Source organism: Piliocolobus tephrosceles, chromosome 19, assembly GCF_002776525.5.
Source record: "Piliocolobus tephrosceles isolate RC106 chromosome 19, ASM277652v3, whole genome shotgun sequence".
NCBI classification, from domain to species: Eukaryota; Metazoa; Chordata; class Mammalia; order Primates; family Cercopithecidae; genus Piliocolobus; species Piliocolobus tephrosceles.
Window position 1 is genome coordinate 2,476,134 of NC_045452.1, and position 27,020 is coordinate 2,503,153.

General features: G+C 48.7%; 1 protein-coding gene across 5 annotated transcripts in view; it reads right to left on the reverse strand.

The window, feature by feature from the left end:
- DGCR2 (DiGeorge syndrome critical region gene 2) overlaps positions 1-27,020 on the reverse strand; it is an 84,265-nt gene that overhangs the window by 18,812 nt on the left and 38,433 nt on the right. For 2 of the 5 annotated variants that reach the window (XM_026448954.1, XM_026448952.2), the window contains 4 exons: positions 11,413-11,538; positions 8,202-8,412; positions 6,496-6,572; positions 161-337 (listed from right to left, as the gene is read on the reverse strand). In XM_026448954.1, the coding sequence (XP_026304739.1) occupies positions 161-337; positions 6,496-6,572; positions 8,202-8,412; positions 11,413-11,538 (591 nt within the window). Of the gene's footprint in view, positions 1-160; positions 338-6,495; positions 6,573-8,201; positions 8,422-11,412; positions 11,539-27,020 lie in introns of all 5 variants that reach the window. The other 3 variants (XM_026448953.1, XM_026448951.2, XM_026448955.2) reach the window with 2 other exon arrangements.

Sequence of the window (27,020 nt, forward strand, 5' to 3'; positions counted from 1 at the left end):
AACACGGCAATCAGGTTCTGCCCCAGAAACCTTGGCTGGTGAGGGGCGCCCACCGCAACACAGCAAATCAGGTTCTGCTTCAGAAACCTTGAACTCAGGGTCCAACAAAGTGACTCAAGGGCCCAGAAATCCCCAAGAATGACAGCTCAAGGGGGCTTACTTCTTTTACACAGAAATGAAGACTTCTCGTAGCAGCTCTCGGCGTGCCAGCTGTGGAGGTCGTGGTGCCGCAGGGTGGGGAAATGGAAGCACTGAAGCTGGGCACAGAACACGTTGTCATTCTCAGACATGGCCGAGGCAAAGATGGGGTCTGGGGGCAGGAACACCTCTGAAGAGCCTGTTGGGGAGACAAAAGGTGGGGTTGGACAGCATCACGTCAGAGGACAAGTTGTGCAGTCCTCAAGGGAACCATGGCGTCAGACAGGTTCATCAACCACAGGGCCTGGGCCACCAAGTGCCAGTGGTCACTGTGGCCAGGTGTGCATTCAGGACTCCCCAACCTCCTGGGAGTCACCCCAGGTGCTGGGCCTGGCAGGAGCCACTCTGTGTGGCCTGCAAGTACACAGGCCACAAACCCTGGGTAGCAGTGCCAGCCTGAGCACCAAAAGAGGGTGCTGGATCAGGGTTAGTGGGTGGCATTTAAAGTTAGAGCAACAGCATGAATAACAAAGTAATGGACTGTGGCACACTGGATTAAAATGCAAACGGGAATGGGCAGGCGAAAAAGGCAGGAAAGTTCTCCCTTAGGACAGAACACTCAGTCATAAACAGAGGAGTCACAAAGTCCACCCGGCACCCATGAGGAAGGCACCGTCAGGCAGCATCGTCACTGGCCGGCACTACCACCAGCTGGCTACAGGCAACACTTAGGAACCACTGGTTCCCAGGGACCTCTCTCAGCTCAAGGGAAACTGTCACCACTCAGCTCCTGCCTGTCTAAGCCAGGCACAAAGCAGTCAGAAACCATGTACCCTTGCCACAGACAGCGTGAGGGTTGGGGACTGCTAACCTCCAAGCCTCTCTTCTGCAAGGTTCCAGGTGGGCTCTGGCCACACCCAGGGCATGGCACAGCCAGCCCTAGGCCCCACTCTCTCCCCTGCACGGCCCTTCCAGTCTGGGCCGCCAAGATTCCTTGAGGCTTACCCAGCCAGGATCACTGGAAACACAAAGCAACCATTCCAAGAAGCAGAATAATGAAGGCACACCTGGCGCTCTCCCCTCCTAAGAGAGCAGTACAGCTCACCCCTTCATAAGCCTCCAGCATGCTCACCTGTGTCTTTTGGAGCTCCATTTACACCCAGCATGAAACATGGGGCTCTGCCTCAAAAGAGCCAGTGAGTCTGGAAGCAGGCCTATGCTGTGGGCCTGTGGACGGACAAATGGTGCCCTGCCATGGGCAGGACAGCTCTCAGGAAGCTCTGAGACCTGAAAGACCTGTGCCGGGCCAGCAGGCAGTCACAGCAACAGCTGCACCCCCTTCCCAGAGACACATAGGCCTAGCACCTTGCCTGCCTCATCGGCATGTATCAGACCCACAGCAGGGGAGGAAAGAGGCCCACTGTCTGGAGTTACCTCCCCATACCAACTGAAGCGCTCGTCTCCACTGCTGACAGTGGGTGCCACCACCATCACGCTGTGCACCACCCCACTTTTCTCCAGGCCCCCGAGCCCCTGCACACCCTCCTCATCTCCCACAGATGCCCTCTCATCTAAATAGAGCCCCTCCCCTTTTAAACACTGTTTTCTTCACTAGTTGCCTTCTTGTCCCATGGGATGAAAACCAAACGGGTTCCTTCCAATCTTTAATGAACAAAAAATCTTTGGTACTGAAGCTAGTTGCCAGCCCAGAGCTCCTGACCACAACTACAGTACATGACGGCAGACTGAGACCAAGGCCACAAATGACCTCTCCGGGCAGAGTCCTGGGACCCAGCCAAGTCAGAGAGTGGGGTCAGGCAACCAGCAAAACAGGGTTCATGTGGGACTCCAGGCCAAGGCCCAGTAAGCCACACAGTGCTCCCTCCTGGCAGTGAGCTGCATGGGTAGCTGTGCAGCGCCCCTGCCCAGGGAAGCTGCTGGTGGCTCTGCATCCAGGTGCTGCTGACTGGGGGCTGGTCATGTGGGGACTGCATGCCTACCCGAGGTGCAGCCTTGCAGAGCGGGCAGGTGCAAGTCTTTGGAGCATCCCTGGAAGGGCTCACAGTGATAGCCATGAATGAGGCAGCCTGTGGGGCTGGAGAAGAGGCTGGGGAGTGGTAGGTGATGAGGGTAGTGAGGGAAGGGACTGCTGGCTTTGATGGAACTGTGATTTCTATGAGAAACGAGAGCTGTGAACAAGGGAGCAGAGGTGAAAGGACCCCCGGCAGCTGTATGAGGAACAGTGGGGCTGGGGCCAGGAGACCAGATAGCACAATCAGGTGAGGGATGATTGGGTGTCAGGTCCAGGTGGGGGCTGCAAGACTGGTGCCAGGTGATGAGATCCTGGACCTATTCCAAAGGTATGAGAGGAGCCAGGAGGTTTCCCTATACTGCACTGGGGATGAGTTCTGCAGATTTTTCTCCAGGGCTTCCCACTTCCTCCTGGAACATCCCCTTACCTCAAACATCCCACTCTTCCTGAAGGACCCTCATCCTGGAGAAAGGCCCTGTGAGCAGAGCCGCCCTGGCTACTAGAGTGACTAGGAGCAGTTCCTCGCGCAAAGCCCTCCTCCCAAGCCTCCCTCCAAGACACTTCTCCTCAACCCCTGCCACCCCAGCAGATCCAGTCCTCACCTCGACAGGGTGGCAGCAAGTTTCCAGGCGCCCCCACCATTTGTCCACACATGAGGTGTGGACAAGGCTCTGACAGGAGCCTTGGGCTGGGCTGTCACCAGCCACCAGAGGACACCCTGCTCTAGAGAATGATACACGAGGGCATCTGAACGTCACCTGATTACCTCTGCCACCACATCTTCTCCCACACGTGCAAGCAATCACTGCCACCTCCATGTCTGCCTCTGTTCCCCGAGCCTGGAGAACCCTCCCCGGCCCCCCGGCCCCCATTGTTCCTGTGGTGGGGAGACCGTCACTCACTTTTCTGAGCCCTCAAAGAACCTCCCCTTCCTGTCTCGCCACCTCCGCAGCCACAGAGTGAGCCTCCACTCAGGGCCCACCAGGGGCTGTCCAGATCCTCCCGAATGCCCCACCACAGTAGCAGCTGCCCCACTCAGGGGCTGTCTCCCCTCCAGGAACTGCAGCCGACCCCAGCTGACCCCATTCTAGCCCAATGGTCACCTCACCCAGAGGGCAGGGTCTCTACAATGCATCTTCCAGTGGCTGCTAGGCCAGCCTGGCCCCTTCCTCACTGCTGACTGAGGTTTCTAGACGCCAGGTCCTACAGGCTGGCCTAGGACCACAGCCCTGACTGCTGGCCTCAGGGGGCAGCACCCTACAATCCCTCGTGTATAGCACCAGAGAAAGACGATGGAGACCATGAAGGACTGGCTACAAGATTTTGGGGAAGAAAAGAAGGCTTCTACTCAGTCACACACCTCCTTACCTCAGCCAACCTGCAACGTGCGTGCTGAGACACCATGGGGGACAAATGAGGGCCAGGCACTGAGTGATCTTACATGAGCAAGTGACACATGTGGACACATTAAACACATGGTGTTTTCACTTTTATGTTTTAAGGTAAATATCAAGTATGACTCACCAGACAGAAGCCACACTGCTGGTGCTGACGGGAAGGCCCTGGGAGCAGCACGTGGGGCGGTGTGGATGATTCTCCCTAGACAAGGATCTGTATTTTTTCAACCTTTCTGCACAAATGTTACAGAAATCCTGGCCCCATGTCTTCTGGCGGCAGCAGCGGCAGTTCTATCTCCAGGGCATACCATGACCTGGTGCTGTCAAACCTGCAGGGTCTTGGCCCCTGGATGGGGCTCACAGGCTGGTGTGGGCCCGGGGGAGCAGCTGGAGAGCGCTCCACCAAGCCGCATAGGAGCCCCGCGGAAACGAGTTCCCAACTTCAAATGTGTGTGCTGGGTGCCGACACATGGGCATAGTAAGCGTCTATGTACCATGGTATCACACCCCAACCCAGAACATATTATACAACACAGAAAAGATGGACAACATGTAGATGAAAGAAACATTTTTCAACATCTTAATGTGAGGCCTTCCCACCATCATTGGCTAATATTCTCAGGTACAGTATTTTCTTAGGGAAGGGTTCAGAATGAATAACAAAAGACTTACATCCACTTCCCATGGTTTTTTGGGTATTTTTTGGGGGGCCAACCCCTCAGACCCCAATGAGCGCTCTGTTCTGCACCATGTCCCTGGGCAGGAGAAGGGCTGGGCTGGGCTGGACATGCTGTTGTTAGCTTGTTTTACACCCAGTACTGTCTTCACTCTGCAGCTTGCTTTTGGTACGGGAATTTTTAAAACGATGCCACTATGGAGAGAGGAGTGCACACACCCAAGCTGCTTTGGTGCTGACCATGCCCTGCTGCTTGGCTCCTCTCTGCCCTACCACCCTGGGAGCCCCTCCCCTGCAGACTCCAGGATACTGGCTCCTAAACCACATAAACACAGTCCTACTGCTGCACCTAAGAAAATGAATCTTCCACAAGTCCCCACTCACATTTCTTGAATTGTCCTGTGGAGTTTTTTATAAGCCTCCCAACCCAGGACGCCATCAAGGTTCATGTGCCACATTTGGTTTTATGTTTCTTTAGTCTCTTTAAGCCCAGAACCACTCATGAGGTTGAGCTGCACCAAGGGCCAGTTATCCTGCAGCAGAAAACTTATTTTTACTATTTGTTTTGTGACCACTATTTAAATCCGCTAATAGAGTTCCCGAATCCATTTAACTGGGCACAAGCAGGCAGCGGCACATGGTCACCCCTGCGAAGCTCCAGGATGCTGTGGGGCCCCTTGCACGTTGAGCTGCACGAATAGGGAGCTCTATGCCAGCCGTGGCTGCCAGCACCGACACATATGTTCAATCTTTTTCTAAATTTTAGGTTCACTCTCCTGCCTGATGCTCCAATGGAGTCACCGAGCTGCACCTGGCCATTAAATCCCACCCAGGACCCTTGCCATTCTCACACCAAGCATGGGGTCCCGAATCCCCAAGTCTGAATGTGCTGTCATCCCACTCAGAATCATGTCCTCTCTTCAACCACCAGTGTGAAGAGGACAAGCTACCAGGAGAATTATGTTCTACAAGGCAAACTTTGACACTGGGGCCTGGAAACCCAGACGCCATTGGCTAGTCAACAGCAATCTAAACAATGCACTCATAAAGCCGGGGAATGCAAATGTGGCTGGGACTCTCAGGAGGGCACTGGTGGTCATGAGAACAGGGTGGCACCTGTCCTAAGCAGGAGCAGGACAGCAAGTGTGACCCCAATCTGCTGGGCTCTGCAGCCCCCACCTCTGCTCCTGCCCTGTCCCAGCAGCCAGGCATGGCCCCGTCTCTGTGGGGCCCTCTTCTCTACAGAGAAGCCGGCCACCCAGGCCTTGACTCTTTTCAACCCTGTCAGAGATACTCAAGACATCAACAGCAGGACTGGGATGTGTTTATGAAAAGAACCCAAATCCTAGCTCAAGCCACAGGCACAAAGCACAGCCCAACACACAGGCCTGACAAGGGGCAAGGCGAGTGAGGGTGGCCCTGGCGGCAGCTGGAGAGGGCACTGCTGGAGTATGCCCAGGAGGAGCTCGCCAGTGCCAGGGCAATGGGACAGGAAGGGCAAGCCAAGTCCGAGCTCCCAATGTAAAGGAAACAGCAGCCATGTTTCCTTTACATCGTCTTGGTATTTCCAAGCGGGCAGCATAACATCTTTGCGCGCGCGCACGCGCACACACACACTCTCTCTCTCTCTCTCTCTCTCTCTCTCTCTGTCTCTCTCTCTCTCTCTCTAAGTCTATCTGCCTGATAGCTTCCTTCAGGTCTGGATTCTACCTCTGATCTTCTTTGTCCTGGCAAGCTTGTCCTCACCTCCAGCCTGCCAGGGGCATACTCTGCCTGCTCACTTTTATACTCCAAGGTCCTTAACTTCAAAGGGAGGAGGGGACACACACACATGATCTATTTTAAGTCTATCTGCCTGATAGTTTCCTTCAGGTCTGGATTCTACCTCTGACCTTCTTTGTCCTGGCAAGCTTGTCCTCACCTCCAGCCTGCCAGGGGCATACTCTGCATGCTTATTTTTATACTCCAAGGTCCTTAACTTCAAAGGGAGGAGGGGACAATCTAGAAAGCTGGCCAAAGTGAGATGCAACAGTGGGTTCCAGAGATGACCACAGCCCAATGCAGGGCCTGACCTGCAGGCTGCACTGGCCCCATGACCACAGACCTCCCTGCAACTGGGGCTCACCCTCTCCATGTCCCCTGCACAGCGCCCCTACAGGCCAGGCAGCACTGGGTGAGAGGGAGGAGGGGAGGCCCCAAATCAGGGTGACTCTGCCCAGCTTCAAACACTCCCACACACCACAAGGGCTCACCTTTGAATGCAACCTCCCAGCGACCTTCCAAGGAGCGGTTACGGCCGGTGATAACATACTGATACCCAACCCACAACCTGCAGGGAACAGAGACAGAGAGAGATCTCAGCGGCAGGAGGGATGCAGCCATCAATGACTGTGTTTTCTGTTTTTTGTTTTGTTTTTTTTTTTTTGAGACCGATCTTGCTCTGTTGTCAGGCTGGAGTGCAGTGGCGCGATCTTGGCTCACTGCAACTTCTGACTTCCTGGTTCAAGCAATTCTCCTGCCTCAGCCTCCCAAGTAGCTGGGATTACAGGGGCCCGCCACCACGCCTGGCTAATTTTTGTTTTTTTTTTTTGTTTGTTTGTTTGTTTTTTAGTAGAGACGGGATTTCACCATATTGGCCAGGATGGTCTCGATCTCCTGACCTCATGATCCACCCGCCTCAGCTTCCCAAAGTGCTGGGATGATTGTTTTTTAATAGCTATACTGACCTCCAAAACACTGAGCTTCTAACATGAGACACTCATGTTACAATGCATTAAAATCCAAAACAAGGAAGTTCACAGGACAGGAAAACTTTTATCTCAGGGAACTCTTGCCAAGACTGTTTCTATGAGCTGAACCGATAAAGCTTTCACAATTTAAGCAAGAACAATCTTATTCTTGGTAGACATGAAACCCCATGAATACAACTCTGTGACTATGCTAAAACCACAGAACAGGGCACTCCACATGGGTGAGTTTCATGGCATGTGAATTGCATCTCAATAAAGACATAAGCCCCTGCAAATATCCACTACCATGGAGGCTGAAAACACTTGCACGGCTTCCTGCTCAGAGCCAGCCTACCTCAGGCCTGTAGCCTGCTCCTGAGTACGCAGGTCTAGCACTGAAGGGACCTTGCACTGGAAGCTGGTTGACCGCCATAAGCTCCTGCCTAGTCTGTGCCCCTTGGCTCAGCTATCCAGCCCCAAGCCTGGAGATGCCCATCAGCAGGTCTCCCTGCATGGCAGGAGCCCAGGGATGGCACACTCAGCCCTTGGCCTGTGCTGTGCAACCACATGGCTGTCCTCAGAGATGAGGCTGCCCTGCCCACTGGACTATGCCCTCTTGCTTCTCCACTGGACTCACAGGCCTGTCTTCAGGGGTCAGTACAACAACCTGTGAGCTAAGAGTTAGTTTCCACCCTTTGTAGCTGCAGAAGGAGAAACAAACTCCGTCTTGTGATTTGCCAAAGTCACACAGGGCACAACTGTGGAGTCAAAACCCAGCTTAGGTCTTGAAGCGAAGGACCCCTTGCTTTCTCAGGAGGAACCCCCACCTACTGCACACCCCTCACACCAGGCCCAGAAGCCCCACACCAGGCCCAGAAGCCCCACACCAAGCAGCTCTCCCCACACAAGCCAGCACCCCCAGGTCCCCTGCCTGCCCTTAGCAACTGCAGCTGTACACACAGAGGGGGACCAATGAAAGGGGCGACCCCACAGTCCCACAAAGTAGCAGCAGAGTCCAGCCTGCCCCTGCCCCCAGGCCCCTCCACCGATCCCAATGCACACTCCAACCCATGGATCTCCTGGGCTTCCAGTGGGCGAGCTGGTCTTCCCAACCTGCTGTCTGCCAGATGTGCCCCAGGAGAGGAGTTTACTGAGTGGTCAGAGGCCATGTGCTCAGTAGTCATCAGACTCTGACTCCAGGCCCCCCAGGTCCCCAATTCAGGACTCACTTGCGCTGGTCCTTCCAACCAAAGCTCCGCTCCGGCTGGTCCCATTCCTGGGCCAGGACAAAGCGCAGCTCCTGGTCGGTGGAGAAGGTGGCGAGAGAGCCATTCAGGCGCTGGCAGGTCTGCGCGGCATCCCAGTAGTTCTCCCCGCTCAGGTAGACCCTGTAGCAGCTGGCCGTGCCTTCGTAGTGGTGCCACCCTGTCGGGCACTTCCCTAGGAAACATAAAGGACAGAAGGGGAGTTGTCCCCCAAGTTAGGATCCAGCTCCAAAATGGAAATTCTATGTGCTCCATCAGGGACAGGCACACCTTGTAAATCACCTAGAGAAGTGGGGAAACTGAGGCTCAAGAGGACAAGCTCTGCTTCTGAAACCACATTGCAGAAATGCTCAAGTTTCTCTAAAACAGATTCAACGATACAAGTACATTTGGTGACTCCTCCCACTTCTATAACATCTTTTAATTTATTCACTAGTCAAGATTGGCTGCTGAATTATGTCTTGTAAAGCGGATTTCAACCTCTGGCTTAACAACACAGCACAACACCCATGCAGTTCACTTTGGGCCCTGCTTCCAATGCCCAGCTCTCCTGGCCTCCGCTGCCAGTTCGCCCACTCCCCCTCTTCCTTTTCTACTTACATGAGCATTTGCAGTGGGGGCTGGCCAACCCTCCACTGTTTTAAAACAGCAGCTCAAAGGATAACAGCTGGGAGGGCCATGACACTGTAACCTGCCCCTGCCTCCCACAGGTGAACAAAATAAGGTATGGGCGATGCCACAGCTGACAAAGCTGAGGAGCCAGCCAGCACTTGAGTACCAATGAGTCTGGCCAGCGTCTTCTCACTTCCCCCACCCATCACTTCCAACTCCTATACTTACACATGGGAATGCCTGGTAATTTACAGCTCACCCTAGGTAATACCAGTGATCTGCTTTACAGAATCTTTAACCTTCAAATGTTGGGTACCTCATCTTAGTATACTGGAGAAGAGTAACAACTGTTAGCAACGCCAGTTGTAAAATTAAAAATGCCATTTTTAAAGTGCATCTATGTCTTCTGGCACTAATAAAACTTCTAGAGACGTTATCGCCATGTATTTATTATGTACGCATGTGTGTGTGTGATGTCTTCACAAAGGCACACAGATTACAGAGAAGGAGGGGCAGCCCTGGCCCCTAAGCATGGCCACAGCGGGACAGCATGATCTGCTCACCGTGAAGGGTACACCTGAATGTGCAGGGAAGCTATTTAGGTGCAGACAAGGAATCAGAGGGCTGGGCACAGTGGCTCACGCCTGTAATTCCAGCACTTTGGGAGGCTGATGTGGGCAGATTGCTTGAGCTCAGGAGTTTGAGACCAGCCTGGGCAACAGGGAAACCCTCTATCTACCAAAAATACAAAAAATTAGCCAGGTGTGGTGGGGCACACCTGTAGTCCCAGCTACTCGGGAGGCTGAGGTTAGAGGACCACTTGAGCTCAAAAGGCAGAGGCTGCCTGCAGTGAGCCAAAAGTGTGCCACTGCACTCCAGCCTGGGTGACAGAGTGAGACCTTGTCTCAAAAAAAAAAAAAGAAAAAGAAAAAAAAAAAAAACAATAAAAAACCCCACGGCATCAGCTCTCGAGAAGGTGTGGTGCACATTCATTGCGTGTTTCCTGGGTGCCACACCAATGCATGCAGCCTGACCACATTCCCCACAGGTGGCTCTGCACCATCTCCATGGAAAGGTGAGGATGCCGAGGCAGGCAGAGGCCAGGCCCCTATTTCATGCAAGGTGAGAGGAAGTCCTGTAGGGAGAGAAGCTGGTTGGAGCATGGAGGGAAGGAGACCTCCCAGGAGGAGAGCCAGCTGGCTGGGGCATGGAGGGAGGAAGTGCTCCTGTGCACTGACTCATCTTCTTTATGTTCGGAACTTGGTGCAGTTGCTTACTACCCAGGCAGAAGTGCTGTCTGTTCAAAACTGAACAGACAGGCAAGCGGAAGGAAGAATACCGAGCCAAGCATCAGGACCCCCTGGGGCTGCACTGTGAACTGCCCCTTCCCTACAGGCATCCTCTCAGTCTCAGTGTCCTCACACCCCAAGCCTGTGCACCACACTTCCACTGTGGAGATCCCTTCGGGCTATGGGCACAGGCTGGGGACAATGTGCATCACCAGGACATTTGTTCAGCCCTGCTTCAGCTGCACGGACATGCATGACCACCTGGAAACACCTGGCCCCACTCTGGGCACCCAAGGTTGGTGGGGGTTCTGCCAGAAGCCTACCTGGTCACCTCTGAGGTGCTCCCCAGTGCTAAGAGTCTGGGGGCTGAGGAGTAACACAAGCAGACAGGCCCAAGGCAGGGGCTCGGTCCTGCCTGGCCCACAGCTGCTGCTCAGCGTACCTGGGCACCTCACGCCTGAGCGGGTCTGCTCAGGGCCATTTCAGCAGTGGCTTTTCCTTCCCTCAACCTTCCTTGATGATCTTACACCCCTTCAAAATTTCAATGTCATAGGTAATTTATTAAATAATTAATCATCTTTAAAAATTTTCTTAAAATGGCCGGGAACAGTGTGGCTCATGCCTGTAATCCCAGTACTTTAGGAGGCTGGGGTGGGTGGATCATCTCAGGTCAGGAGTTCAAGACCAGCCTGGTCAACATGGTGAAACCCGGTCTCTACTAAAAATACAAAAATTAGCCAGGCATGGTGGCACGTGCCTGTAATCCCAGCTACTCGGCAGGCTGAAACAGGAGAATCACTTAACCTGGAAGGCGAAGGTTTCAGTAAGCTGAGATTGAGCCACTGCACTCAAGCCTGGGTGACAAGAGCGAGACTCCGTCTCAAAATCAATCAATCAATCAATCAGGAGTCAAGCCTTCCCATTCTATCAGCTGTACCTAAACTCAGAGCTGGTTTCCCCATTTATAAAAGGGAATAATACAACTTTGGAATTTCCAAGGGCCAGTGCCTTCTGGCCCTGAAAGGCAGTCACTTTGTGAGAACAAGCAGCCTGGTTTCAGAGCCGGCTGACTTCCCAGGGCCTTGAGTCACACACCACCACTCCAGAGCTGGGTGACTGCCGGTCGGTCATCATGCAGCCTCATTTGTTCCCCTCACTGGCCTCCAAGAGCTGTTTTGAGAAACCCCTCATGCAGCACAGTAGCGCTGGAGAGGCAGGGGTCGTGTCAGGCTTGCACTCCCCAGTGTCCCAGTCAGTGCAGGTCTGCAACTTACTGCTGAAGCGAACCGGCTGCGCCACATTCACTGCATGGAAGTGCGTAGGGTCGCCTCCTCTGGCCCGCCCCTGCCGCGGATCCACAGCCTCCTTCCCATGGTGAGGACGCGCCTCCCCCGTCACTTCTGAAAGCAAAAGGAGATGTGTGCTGTGAGTCCTGCCTGTACAGTTGCAGCCTCCCTGGCCAGCACGGTTCAGACTACTCAGGGCTGCAAGGCTGGAGGGAGGGCCTGTAGCACAGAGTCCACCAATGTAGGCTTTCTTTAGAGCCCTATGAAACACTGCTGCTCGCATCAAATGGGTCCCCTGTGCTTCTTTTTAAAATTATGCCTTGGCAGTTTTTGTTTTTTAAGTTACTGTTGTGAAATGGAGGCCCTCTTCATTGCATTTTCTAACAGGTCATTGCTAGCACAGCAAAGGGTCCTGCATAAATTAAAATCCCTCAGCAGCTCCAGTCCCGTGGGGATGGCCCATGAAGGAGTTCTCTCCAGAGCCCAGGCTGCCCCTGCCCCTTCCTCGAGGGCCTTCTCTCCCAATACAGAGACCCACATGTGCAACCTTCCTCTGCAGCCCTTGTCCTGGGGCCTGAGCTGCCTGTCTGTCCCCCTGCCTGCTGGTCCCCCAAGGCTGTGAAGGCCTCCAGGCCAGGACCTCAGTATGTTCCTGTCTGGCTCTTTGGTGCCTGGCACAGGCCCTGGTGTGCAGCAGGTCTCAGTGCATGGTTAGAAGGTGTGAACAGGCAGCTGAAGATGGGGAAATAACTATAGTTTCATGCAGCATGATCTGATGGTAATTTGCACACCAGTCCTTCCATCCACATACACTCTCTTTTGTCCTCCAACCCCCCTGTGAAAAAGGAGAACCACGCTCCTCCTGTCTCACAAGGTGAGGGGCAGACTCAGAGAAGGGAAGTGACTTACACAAGGTCATGGTGCAGGGAAGAGGGCCCTCATGGGCCTACCCACCTCCCACTCTGTCTGTACAGGTGTACCTTGATGCGTCACGAAGGGCACTGGGTACAAGGTCAGGTCAGGTGGGCAACAAACTTGGTCTGCAAGGCTGCACACAGACAGACGCCTGCCAGCAAGTGCACTCTGACTGCAGATGGCTGAGTGGGGCCTCAGCTCCCCAAAGGAAGTCACAGGGAGGGTTAGGAGGCCTCCTGCAAAGCCTGCTTCCCTGACCCTGAGCCGGCAGTCAACCCCACCTGACAAACCCCTCTCCAGCAGGTTGGCTCTGCTGGTGTCCTATAGACTTTGCAGTGGTTTTTATTTAATAAAAAATCCACATGCTTTTTTTTTTCCCACGATAAAGTAACAAACATTCAATGTGAAATGCTCGAAATATACAAAAGTTTGAAAAGACAATAAACAACAAAGGCCATACTTAACTATGTGAGCATCTGCCCCCTCACCCAGTCTCCTTCCTACACAAATCTTTAAGAATACTGGGATCACATCAGACACTCCATTTCACGACTTGCTTTGTAAGCTTAAGATTATAAACAGCTTTCTATATTTTTAAATGGGTTTAGGAACATGACTCTTGATGGCTGCATAGTATTCCATGAATGGATTTCTTTTCGTTCCCATAATCTCTATGGTTTAAGGTTAAACTGTTTGCATTTTTTTCATTATTCTACAAAAGGCTGCCTTAAACACCTTGTACACAAGTCTGTATGTAGTCCTATTTCTGAGACTCTGGATACTCACTCAGTACTTGATAAGCATAGTTCCATAGCTCCTGTCAGGCATGTGATGGGGATGGGTTGTTATTCGACTGGGAATCACTAAAATACAAAATACGCTACCTGTGTCCAAGATACCTTCAACACAAAGTGAAGACCTCAAAGGGAGAAGCATCTTCAAGGCTTGTGTTTTTTGGTAGAGGTGCCTTTGGGGTACTTTACCACTCCAAAATACAACCTAAGGACCTCAGTGTGGGACAGTAGCTGGGACCATGACAGGCTTGATGCTGTAAACACGCAGTACTAGGGGACCATCAGCTCTTCAGGACTGGGCCCATGTCCTGAGCCATGCTACCTGCAGCACCCGACACTCTGGGCAGGAGACCCGACCCACAGACTCGCTGGTAGCTCTGATGCAGGCCAGGGCTTGCAGGGATGCAGCCACTGGGATGGGGCATCAGCACGCAGTGGAGAAGGGAAGAGCCACCTGAGCTTCTGAGGAGCTGGACCTGAGACTGGAAGCTGAGAAAGAACAGAGGGGCTTCCTGGCAGATGGAGCAGCTTTGGCAAGGGGCAAAGGCAGACACATCTGGGACAAACGTGAGGCCAGGCCTGGGTGTCGCTGGAGAATGTCATTGAACTTAAATTCAACATCTCCCTCTGCTTAAATGGGCAAGACCTGTGGCTCCACTTTGTATCGTGGCCTCTTCCCCAAGCCAAACACAGTACCGGTAAAACTGCTCATAGAAAGACAAGATGAATTGAGGGCAGAGGAAAGGAAAGAGAAAGAAGAGGTAACAGAGGGAGAGTGCTGCCAAGTCACATGGATGCCAAAGACCAGGTTGTTCCATGTTGACTGAGTGAAGCCATCTGCCCCCTGGGTGGGAGACCAGGTGAAATATTTCAGACACATAACCAGAAAGACAAATGGTGATAAAGGACACTACTCTGTTTAGCAGGCTCCTCTGGGTTCAGGTGGCGATTGTGAGCCCTTTCTTTTTCCCATCATGTGTCTTTTTTTTTTTTTTTTTTTTTTTGAGGCGGAGTCTCGCTCTGTCGCCCAGGCTAGAGTGCAGTGACGGGATCTCCACTCACTGCAAGCTCCGCCTCCCCGGTTCACGCCATTCTCCTGCCTCAGCCTCCCGCGTAGCTGGGACTACAGGCGCCCACCACCGCGCCCAGCTAATTTTTTTGTATTTTTGGTAGAGATAGGGTTTCACCGTGTTAGCTAGGATGGTCTCGATCTCTTGACCTCGTGATCCGCCCGTCTCGGCCTCCCAAAGTGCTGGGATTATAGGCGTGAGCCACCGCACCCGGCCTTGTCTTTATATACAAATGCTCACATTCATCCCCTCACCCCCACATTTATTCAATGCCCATTCTGGGCCCACCATGGAAAAACGCCAGCACAGACACAGGCCTTTGCCAGCAAGAAGGGGAAGGGCTTGGCTGTCAAGATGATGCTGATGGCGGACAGTGTCCTGGGGGAGAGTCTGGGGGCCAGGCTGGGGAGTGCGCACTGCACAGGACAGAACCCTTACAGACCTCTCAGGACTGCCTCTGACAGTAGAGAATGTCCCTCTTCCTGTAGAGGGCCAGCCTTTGGTGTGCTGGGGGGCCTCCTCTACCTCCACCAGGGCCACGGGGCCCTAGCAGCCCCACCTCACAGCCCAGCTGGGGACCTGGTGCAGGGGTCACTGTAGCACCCAGAGCCACATCTGTTCCGACTCTGGGCCCCATGACCTGTGCAGCTCGGAGCATATGTGCCCCTTCTGCCTCCAGCACCACTGGAGTGCCAGGCTGCTGCTTCCCCAGCACAGGAACACACTGGAGAACAAGTTCAACAAGGAAACAGAATCAGGGAGAATACCTGGAATACCACTCCACAGACTATTTATTCACAAATTACTTTTCATCACAAAAAGGTAAAGAAATATTCACAACAGTGATCAAACTTAACATCACCAACAATGAGACAAAATGACCTTGGGCCTCTTGATTTGATAATTGATGACTTACATAGTATTGCTAACTAAAAAGTAAAGTCTCACCTGAAGCTAATCATGAACAAAGAGACAAGTCCAAATGGAAGGCCATTCTACAGAACTGACCTGGACTCTTCAAATATGGCAATGTCATGAAAGACATCCCATGCCCCCTGCAAAAGAGGTCTGGGAATACTTCTAGATTAAAGAACAAAGCAATACGGCAATAAAATACTTATGTAATCCTTGAATACATCTTGAATTAGACCAGGCACAGTGGCTCATGCCTGTAATCCCAGCACTTTGGAAGGCCTGAGGTGGGCAGATCACAAGGTCAAGAAATCAAGACTATCCTGGCCAACATGGTGAAACTCCGTCTCTACTAAAAATACAAAAATTAGCTGGGCGTGGAGGCATGCGCCTGTAGTCCCAACTACTCGGGAGGCTGCGGCAGAAGAATTGCTTGAACCCGGGAGGCGGAGGTTGCAGTGCACTGAGATCACACCACTGCAGTCCAGCCTGGCAACAGAGCAAGACTCTGTCTAAAAAACATACAAAATTTTTTTTTTTTTTTAAAAGAAGGAACATGCAGACAACACTATCCATCATTAACTCGCCTCTGAAAATGTTCTTGTACAAATGAACAGGAGGCCAGGTCAGTGGCTCACACCTGTAATCCCAATACTGTGGCAGGCTGAGGCAGGAGGACTGCTTGAGGCGAGGGGTTGGAGACCAGACTGGGCAACACAGCGAGACCCTGTCTCTATGAAAAATAAAAATAATTAGCTGGGCAGAGTGGCACGCACCTATAGTCCCAGCTACTCAGGAGGATGACACAAGAGGATTGCTTGAGCCTAGTTGTTTGAGGCTACAATGAGCTATGACCACACTAGTGCACTCCAGCCTGAGTGAGAGTGAGACTTGTCTCAAAAAAAAACCAACCAAACAAACAAACAAAAAAAAACCTGAACATATGACAGCAAACATGAAAACTCATAAAAGATTTGGCAGAAGTTATAGAAACCTACTAAAAGTAAAATAATCAAAGAGATGGAAAACTGCAGAGGAGAAAACAAAAACTGGGAATCATTCCAAGAGCTCTAATTCCCAATAATAAAGAGTTCCAGGAAAAGGGAACAGGGAAGAAAACAGAATAGAACAGAGAACAGGAAAGTGATCCCTTTCCCTAAGCTGAAAGGCATGAGTCTCTAAAATGAAAAGACCTACTGAGGAGGCAGTGCAATGGTTTAAAAGACACTCAAAATTTCCAGTAAGGAAACAAGTTATGTTCAAAGAATCAAACTTACGTCACCAACAACACTGCAAGCTTGTGGAGTAAGCTTAACCTTCAAAATTATGGGAAAAAAGTATTTCTAGCTTATAATTCTAAAACCAGCCAAACTTATGTGCAAAGGTAAAAATAAAGACACGTCAGATACGCAAACAAGGAAACACAAACTTTTGTCTCCCATGTTCCTTTTCCACATAAGTGGGGCAGTACTCCACTAAAATGAGGGACTAAAACAAAACAGGAAAGATATAAAAACCAAACACCAGAGGTTCCGACACAAGGAGACACAGGAGAGAGTGACTGATTCTCCCACACCGATGGTGAAGGGGGAACCTGGCCTAGCAGCACTGACAGGTGAGGGCCACTAGGGGCATCTGGGAAAGGAGGGGCCAAAGAACTCTGATAGAGATCTGCAACTGAGGAGACATCAGGAAAGAGGGACTTCTAGGTACTTAAAAAGAAAATTTATATATATGAATCTACAGGATTCACACCAAACTGGCAAACAGTTTGGCAATTTCTTAAAAAGTTAAACATAGTTGGGCGCGGTGGCTCACACCTGTAATCCCAGCACTTTGCAAGGCTGAGGAAGGCGATCGCTTAAGGTCAGGAGTTCAAGACTAACCTGGCCAACATGGTGAAACCCCGTCTCTATTAAAAAATACAAAAATTAGCCAGGTGTGGTGGCGGGCGCCTGTAATCCCAGCTACTCAGGAGGCTGAGGCAGGGGAATCACTTGAGCCGGGGAGGTTGCAGTGAGCCAAGACTGCGCCACTGCACTCCAGCCTGGGCCACAGAGTGAGATGGAAAAAAAAAAAAAGTGAAAACAAAATGTTGTGCCAATAAAAAGGAAACGGAGTGCTCCTGCATGGCCCAGCTAGGAGCAGCACTGAAAGCAGGCAAGACCTCACAGAGCACAGGGCCCAGACTGAGCCACCAGGCTTAGGGAAGAATCAGTAGAGAATGCCTAAAACCACGGAATTTAAAGACACAGATAAATACCAAATGCAACAGCTAAAACAATGTTTGCCTTGAAAATTAGAGCGGTTCATTGGGTTTGCCATAAAAAAAAAAAAAAAAAAGATTTACAGAACCATTTGAATATCCAAATTGTATGCATAAGTAACTTGAATAAAGATGAAACTAAAAATCGCAAGTAGACAATCAAAAGCAGTTCCTCTTCGGATCTGGGCGGACCTGCCCCACCTTTTTTTTTTTTTTTTTACATCAGAGCTGCCGCTGAGGGGTCTACTGCTCCGATTCCTGATCCTTTTATTGTGACCCAGGTTTCCCGCTAGAGGGTTTGATGTCCTCTGCGTTACCAACGTTCTGCAACTGCACAAGGAGGTAATTTGTACATGCCTCTTTTAAATTATTGTGCCAGGCCCTTCCAATCCAAGGCTGCAATCTTTCATTTCTGGGAGATTTTCTTACATAACTTCTTTGCTAATTCCCTCCTACTCCATCTCCTCTATTTTCTGTCAAGGAATTTGTATTAATCAGATATTGGATTTTCTGAACTCATTTTTAACCACTTAAGAGTATACAGTTGGACTGGACGCGGTGGCTCACGCCTGTAGTCCCAGCACTTTGGGAGGCCAAGGCAGGCAGATTATGAGGTCAGGAGATTGAGACCATCCTGGGTAATGTGGTGAAACCCCATCTCTACTAAAAATACAAAAAATTAGCTGGGCATGGTGGTGGGCACCTAATAGTTCCAGCTACTCGGGAGGCTGAGCAGGAAAATGACGTGAACCTGGGAGGTGGAGCTTGCAGTGAGCCAAGATCGCGCACTGTACTCCAGCGTGGGTGACAGAGCAAGACTCCGTCTCAAAAAAAAAAAAAAGAGTATACAGTTAAGTGTCATTATTAAGTACCTTCACTTCACATTAGTTCCATAACCATCACCACCATCCATCTCCAGAACTTCTTTTCATCTTACCAAACATCATATCCATTAAACATTACCTCCCGATTTTTCTCTCCTCCCGGCCCCTGGCAACCACAATTCTACTTCCTGTATATTTGCAATTTAATATCTTGACAGCACATCTAAATAGAAACATATAGTATTTGTTATTTTGTGACTGGCTTATTTCACTGAGCATAACGTCCTCAAAGTCCATCCATACTGTAGCATGTGTCAGAATTCCTTCCTTTATAAGGTAAACCATATATTCCTTCCACTGGATGGACAGACTACCTTTTTGTTGATCCATTCATCTGTGGATGGACACTTGGGTTACTTGCACCTTTTGGCTACTATGGGTAATGCTGCTATGAACTCGGGTGTACAAATCTCTTTTCAAGTTCCTGCTTCCAATTCTTTTGAGTCGAACTGCTAAGTCGTATGGTAATTCTACTTTTATTTTTTGAGACACAGTCTCGCTCTGTCGCCCAGGCTGGAGTGCAGTGGCGTGATCTCGGCTCACTGCAACCTCTGTCTCCCGGGTTCAAGCAATTCTCCTGCCTCAGGCTCCCCAGTAGTTGAGATTACAGGTGTGCGCCATGACAACCGGCTAATTTTTGTTTTTTTAGTAGAGACGGGGTTTCACCGAGTTAGCCAGGATGGTCTCCACCTCCTGACATCCTGATCCACCCACCTTGGCCTCCCAAAGTGTTGGGATTACAGGCGTGAGCCACTGCACCCGGCCGGGTAGTTCTACTTTTAATTTGGGTGGCACTGTCATACTGTTTTAGTAGCTGCACCAGTTCCCATTCCTAACAACACTGCAGAGGGATTCCACTTCCTCTAAATCCTTGTCACCACTTTCTATTCGTCAGCAGACATCTAATGGCTGTGAGATGTTTTACTCTGTTTGGATTTGCATTGCTCTAATCATTAGTGATGTTGGGCATGTTTTCATGTGCTTATCAGTCATTTGTTTAACTTCTTTGGAGAAATGTCTACTCAAGTCCTTTGCACATTTTTTAACCAGGATGCTTATTATTATTGAGCTGTGGGAGTTCTTTTTGTATTTTAAATATTAACCCTTACCAGATACGAGTTTCAAATGTTTTCCATTTTGTAGGCTGCCTTTTCACTCTGTTGAATGTTTCTTTTAATTAATAGAAGTTTTAAATCTTGATGTAGCCTAATTTATCTATTGTCTCTTTTGTTGCCTGTGATTTTAGTGTCTTACGTAAGAAATCATTGCCAAATCCAATGTCATGAAGACTTTATTCTGTTTTTCTAGGAATTTTATGGTTTAAGGTCTTAAGTTTAAGTCTGATCCATTTTGGGTTAAGTTTTCTATATCATTAGCTAAGGGTCTAACTTTATTCTTTTGATGTGTATGTCCAGTTTTCCTAGCACCATTCATTCTGAAAAGATACTGTTTCCCTCCCTGAATGGTACTGGCATCCTTGTGGAAAATAATTTGACCATTGTACGCAAGGACTCATTTCTAAGGCTCTGTATTCTATTCCATTGGTCTACATGTCTGTCTTTATACCAGTACTACAATGTTTTGATTACTGCAGCTTTGTAGTTAAAGGATTAAAGTCAGGAATTATGAGGTTTTCACATTTATTCTTCTTCTTCAAGATTGTTCTGGCTCTTTGGAGTCTGCTGAGATTCTATGAATGCTAGGATAAATTCTTCTATTTCAGAAAAAAAAAAAAAAAAAAAAAAAAAAACTTGTTGGCATTTTAACAGGGATTGAATCTGTAGACTGCTTTAGTTAATAGTCACATCTTACATCTTGCAGTCCATGAGCATGGAACGTCTCTCCATTTATTTTTGTCTTTTTTTTTTTTTTTTTAGACAGTGTCTCACTCTGTCACCCAGGTTGGAGTGCACTGGTGCGATCTCAGCTTACTACAATCTTCACCTTCTGGGTTTGAGCAATTCTCCTGCCTCAGCCTCCCGAGTAGCTGGGACTACAGGCGCCCGCCACCACGACCGGCTAATTTTTTGTATTTTCAGTAGAGACGGTGTTTCACTGTGTTAGCCAGGCTTGTCTCAAACTCCAGACCTCAGGTGATCCACCCGCCTCAGCCTCCCAAAGTGCTGGGATTACAGGCGTGAGCCACCATGCCTGGCCAAGTATATTCTTAAGTACAGACAGATCCCCAACTTATGATAGTCTGACTAAAAAATTTTTCGACTTTACAATAGGTGTAAGACAAATCTGTTATAAGTTGAGGAATATCTGTATTTTATTCTTTGTACTATTACTGTAAATGGAATTATTTTCTTAATTTCCTCTTCAGATTGCTCAGTTAGTGTACATAAATACAAATACAACTTATTTTGTGTTTTGACTTTGTGTCCTGCAATTTTGCTGAATTCATTTATTAGTTCTAACAGTGTTTCTGTGAAATCTTTAAGGTTTTTACATGCAAAATCACGTCATTGCACATGCAAACAGGGATAACTTGACTTCTCCCTTTCCAATTTTGATAGCTTTCTCTTCTTGATTAATTACTGTGGGCAATTAACTCCCAATACTATGCTGAATAAAAGTGGTGAAAGCAGACATCCTTGTCTTGTCTCTGATCTTACAGAAAGAGCTTTCAGTCTTTGATCACTGATTGATTTTAGTTTGCTGAGACATCCTTGCATTACACTTGGTCCCAGCCTTTTGACAGACTGTGAAACTTGGTTTTGCTAGTATTTTGTTGAGGGTTTTGTATCAATATTCACAAAGGATACTTGTCTGTAATTTTCTAGTAGTAGTATTGTCTGGCTTTGGTATCAGGGCATGTTAAGAGTCACAGAATGAATTCACTTGAGAAGGACTGGTGTTAATTCTTTAAATGTCTGGAGAATTGAGCAGTGAAGCCATGCGGTTCAGGACTTTTCTTTGTTCAGAGGTTTTTGATTACTGATTGAATCTCTTTATTAATTACAGTCCTATTCATATTTTCTATTTCTTCATGATTCAGTCTTGGCAGGTTGTATGTTTCCAGGAATGTGTCCGCTTCATTTAGGTTAAGCAATTTGTTCATGCACAGTTGTTAACAGTATTCTCTTATAATCCTCACATCAAGGAATCCTCTCACCTTGAACTCCCAAAGCACTGAGATGACAGGTATGAGCCCAGCCCAAAATCCAAAACTTCTGAGTGCCAACGTTGTACTCAAAGGAAATGCTGATTGGAGCATTTCGTACTAGGGGTGTTCAACTGGTAAGTATAATGCAAATATTCCAAAATCAGAAAAACATCCAAAATCCAAAACACTTCTGGTCCCAAACATTTCAGTTAAGGAATATTCAATCTGTATTTTGAATGTGGCTTTTTCTTGATTAGGCATTTTCTTAGCTGGTATAGACCTCTGACTGTTTTCCAGAGCTTCTATAAAGTGATTTCGTCTAGTCCCTAGTTGCTTATTAATATTTCTATGGTGGAACGAGAGCCTGGAGCTTCCTAGACTGCCATTTTACCAATGTCAGAAAACATTTTTTAAGTTTTATTACATCAATAAAATAACTGCTAATTGAGGGATTACCGTGTGCTACGTTCTTGTCTAATCCCTTTACATGCAGCATGTAATTTAATCCTCACAACAACCCCAAGTGATGGGCACTATTATTTTCTCCATTTTACGGATGCAATTTGCCCAAAGGATCACAACCACTAAGTGGTGAAAGCGGGGGAGCAGCCCCAGTCCCTGGTTCCAAGCCCCCACATTTAACCACGATATGACATACAGCAGAGTTGACTGCCTCAGGCCACTTTGCTCTGGCCCTTCAGGTCTGGATGCTTTGTTCAGAGTCTGGTGAATATCCATAGTGGATGTTTTCTTCTAGATCTGGTCAGCACTGGTTGTCTTTCATCATAAGCGGAAGGTGACCCAGCTAGCCAGAGGCTCTGTGAGCACTAGTGGCCCAGACGCTTGTCAGGGACCACGGTGGGAGAGCTGGTCTTTCACCTGGAAACCTTCCACTATGGTGACACCTTTTCTACCTCTTTTGTGAAGTGCCAGTGTCTCCAGGAAAGACTCCTCCAATCTCCTGTCTGGGAAAACACCTGGCTGCTGACATCTGGGGAGCAGGGCAGAAGATAGGCCTGAGCGTCCTACTTGTCACTACAGAGAATTTCTCTTAATTCCTCTATTTTCAACCTCCATGACTCCCCTCTGTTGTACCTGGTGTCACTTATTTTACAGACTTTTCTATTAGTGCTAATAGAAACACAATGCAAACCACATGTCAACAAGTAGAAACAAACATGAAATTAATTTTAATACTTTATTTAACCCAATATATTCAACACACTATTACTGCAACATGGAATCAATACAAAGAAGTATTCATGGCATGTTTTTTTTTTTGAGACGAAGTCTCGCTCTGTCACGCAGGCTGGAGTGCTGTGGCTGGATCTCAGCTCACTGCAAGCTCCGCCTCCCGGGTTCATGCCATTCTCCTGCCTCAGCCTCCCAGGTAGCTGGGACTCCAGGCGCCGCCACCTCGCCCGGCTAGTTTTTTGTAGTTTTTAGTAGAGACGGGGTTTCACCGTGTTAGCCAGGATGGTCTCGATCTCCTGACCTCGTGATCCGCCCGTCTCGGCCTCCCAAAGTGCTGGGATTACAGGCTTGAGCCACCGCGCCCGGCCTTCATGGCATGTTTTACGTTCTTTTTTTGTACTAGGTCTTTCCTATTTGGTGTGTATTTTACACCTGCTGCACATCTTCCTTCAAAACAGCCACATGTGACTCACGGCTACTACTCTGGACAGTGACGGTCTAGAAAATCAACTCCTGCAGGGCAGAGTGGCTCATGCCTGTAAGCATTTTGGGAGGCTGAGGGCAGGATTGCTAGAGCCCCGGAGTTCAAGACCAGCCTCAGCAACAGGGCGAGACCTCATCTCTACAAAAAATGTAAAAATTAGCTGGGCATGGTGGTGCACACCTGTAGTGTCAGCTATTCAGGAGGCTGAGGTGGGAGGATCGCTTGAGTCCAGGAGTTCGAGGTTGCAGTCAGCTGTGGTTTCACCACTGCACTCCATTTGGGCAACAGAACAAGACTGTGTCTCAAAAAAAAAAAAAAGAAACCCCACATCTTTTGGTAGCAGCAGGAGTCACCCAGTGACGGAAAATGAAGAAGGGAATGCGGGTGCCAAGAGAGAATTCCAGAATTCCACCAATCCCTATCCCATTCCCATGCCCATGCCTGATGCCTGCCACCCTTGGCACTCAGAGCCTTCAAGAACTGAGCCTTTCTGGGGGGCTGCTGGGCAAGCTGCTCATTTCTTGTTGTTCTCACTCAAGCAGGCCCATGGTTGCAGCTGTTCTGCTATGCCAAGTCAGTTGTAACTCTCCCATTGGCTGTTCTTCGGAAAGAAAAAAAGCTGTATAATATGTGAAACATTTCAAAGAATGTACGTAGCACATATGTAAGATTCATAAGCCTAATAAGAAAGCATAGTTGTGAGCGACCTCCCCACACCCGACTCAGGAACCCGAGGGTCATCTATAGATAAACTTCCATTTTGCTTCTCCCAGTCTTCCCCTCTGTGTCCCCACCAGCAACGAGAATTTTGTGTATCATTGCGCTTATTTTTTTCTTTCAGTTTACCACATGTGTATGTCTCTATAAGTAATAGAATGATCTGTTTTGCTTCTAACTACATTGTGCTGTATGTTGTTTTCAGCAACTTGCTTTTAGCTGACGTTCTGTTTTCAAGATTCATCCATGTTGCTGCATAAACCTAACAACCACTTACTGTTGCTGGTGTGTAACATTCCATCCTGTGAGCACAGACATGTGGGTTATTTCCAAGACCTATATCAATGGCAAAAATTAAGATGTCTGACAAAACCAAGTGTTGGAGAGGATGTGGATGGCTTGGAATTTTATCTGCTCCTTTACACCCACTCTGGAAAAACTGTACAAACAATTCTGCAAGAATTTTTCCAGAGTTTCCCTAAATAGAAATCCTGAATCACAGAAAATAAGAATGTTCAGCTTTGCAAGATAATGTCTCTATTCCAGAGTGGGTGTAAAGCAGCACATAAAATTTCCACACTATCCACATCCTCTCCAACATCTTAATTTTTGCCAGTCTAAGCATCTGTAAAGTGGTATATCTCACTGCATGTAGTCTCAGAATACTAACAAGGTTAAATATCTTTTTCTATGTTGAATCACCATCTATGAAATGCTTTACAGGAGTTCTTTATATACACTGAATTAGAATCCTTATCCTTTACAGGCTCTAAGTGTTGCAAATATCTTCTCCCTACTCCGGCTTATCTTTTCAGTCTTTACTGGTGTTTTTTGTTTGTTTGTTTTGGGTTTTGTTATTTTTTTTTTGGAGACAGAGTCTCACTCTGATGTCCAGTGGTGTAATCTCGGCTCACTGCAGCCTTGACCTCGGACACTCAGGTGTTTCTTCCCACCTCAGCCTACTGAAGTACACAAGTGTGTACCACCACAGCTGGCTAATTTTTTCTTTTTATTTCATAGAGACAGGATTTCACCAAGTTGCCCTGGCTAGTCTGGAACTCTTGGGCTCTGGCAATCTGCCCACCTCGGCTTCCCAAAGTGCTGGGATTCCTGGCATAAGCACCTGGCCTATTGGTGTCTTTCAATAAACAAGAGATCTTAATTTTAATCTAGCAAATTCGGTCATTTTTATTTTAGAGTGAACATTTTCTGTGATTAAGAAAAACGTGGCCAGAGGCTGGGTGTGGTGGCTCACGTACCTGTAATCCCAGCACTGTGGGAAGCCAAGGCAGGCAGATCACCTGAGATCAGGGGTTCGAGCCCAGCCTGGCCAACATGGCAAAACCCTGTCTCTACTAAAAATACAAAAATTAGACGAGCGTGGTGGCAGACGCCTGTAATCCCAGTTACTTGGAAGGCTGAGGCAGGAGAATCACTTGAACCCAGGGGGCAGAGGTCGCAGTGAGCTGAGATCGCGCTACTGCACTCCAGCCTGGGCAACAGAGTGAAATTCCACCTCCAGAAAAAAAAAAAAGAAAAGAAAGAAAGAAAAAAGAAAAGAAAAAGGTGGCTAGGTGCAGTGGCTCACGCCCCTGTAATCCGAGCACTTTGGGAGGCTGAAGCAGGCAGACTGCTTAAACTCATGAGTTAGAGCCCAGCCTGAGCAACATGGCGAAACCCTGATTCTATGAAAAAATGAAAAAATTAGCCGGGCATAGTGGTACAGGTTTGTAGTCCTAGCTACTTGAGAGATTGAGGTAGGAGGATGGCTTGAGCCCAGGAGGCAGAGGTTGCAGTGATCCAAGAACGTGTCACTGCACTCCAGCCTGGGTGATACAGCCAGACTTTGTCTCAAAAAAAGAAAAGAAAAGAAAAGAAAAAGGCATACTTCCCTATCAAGGTCTTAAAGATAGTCTCCTATAATTTACCCAAAACTGAATTTCCTGTACGTTGTGAGTTAGGGATCCAACTGCATCCTTCTCCGACAATCACAGTACTACGTTTGAAGAGTCTGTCCTTTGCACAGCGATATGGAATTCCACCTCTGGAATTCAAGCTTCTTAGGTCTGTTTCTGACAGCTTCTGTCTCACTGGCCAATTTGGATTTCCCTGAGCCAATTCTGAAGTAAGTCTTGATACGGGCAAGGCACGTGGTCCCCCCTTATTCTTCTTCACAATGACCTCTCAATACTAGGACTTAATTCTCCTCAACATTTTAGAATCAACTTATCACATTTCACATAAAACTCAAGGAGGTTTAAAGAGGCACTGAATCCACAGAACAATATGAGTTTTTAAAATATTCAGTCTTCCTAGGCAAGAACACTCTGCCTCTATTTATTTGTCTTCTTTTTTTTTTTTTTGAGACGGAGTCTCGCTCAGTCGCCCAGGCTGGAGTGCAGTGGTGTGATCTCGGCTCACTGCAAGCTCTGCCTCCCAGGTTCACACCATTCTCCTGCCTCAGCCTCCCAAGTAGCTGGGACTACAGGCGCCCACGCCCGGCTAATTTTTTGCATTTTTAGTAGAGACGGGGTTTCACCATGTTAGCCAGGATGGTCTCAATCTCCTGACCTCATGATCCACCCGCCTCGGCCTCCCAAAGTTCTGGGATTATCTGTCTTCTTTAATGTCCCTTAATAAAATTGCAAATTTTTCTCCCTCAAAAATTTTACACATCTTTTGTTAATCGTTTATATCAAAGATGGTTCTATTGGGAAAACAGAAACCATGCTAAGGCATTTCAAACACAAAGGGTTTAATATAGAAAATAGGTGCTTTCAAAACAACTGGCAAGGCTATATAGTGTGAGCAAAAGTAAAGTAGGCTAACTCTACTCTTCCATCTAATTCCTACAGTCATCGTCAAGAGTCAGGAAGCTACCACTGCCATCTATAGGTTAGGAAACTGCAAAAATCTGCTGCCAATACTGCAGCTGCTCTGCAGCCCTGAGACAGCTGGCCAGTGGGGGAAGGCAGAAGCCACTGCAAAAAGTCACCACAAAATCTAAGCCCAGGCACACCCCCACCCATATACACTATGGCCTGAGGAAGAAAGGTTCCACCTCCCTCCCACTTGCCACATTTCCCAAGACACATGTCATAGAGTAAATGACACACAAAAGCCTGCTGCCAGAGGGTTCTGAGCGCTACTGCTCCAGTATTCCAGCCTCTGAAACCCAGGGCCAAGCCCAGAAGGGAGCAGGAAGGTACTGAATGCCCAGGTTGTACCTAACATGCCATTTCCCTCTTTTC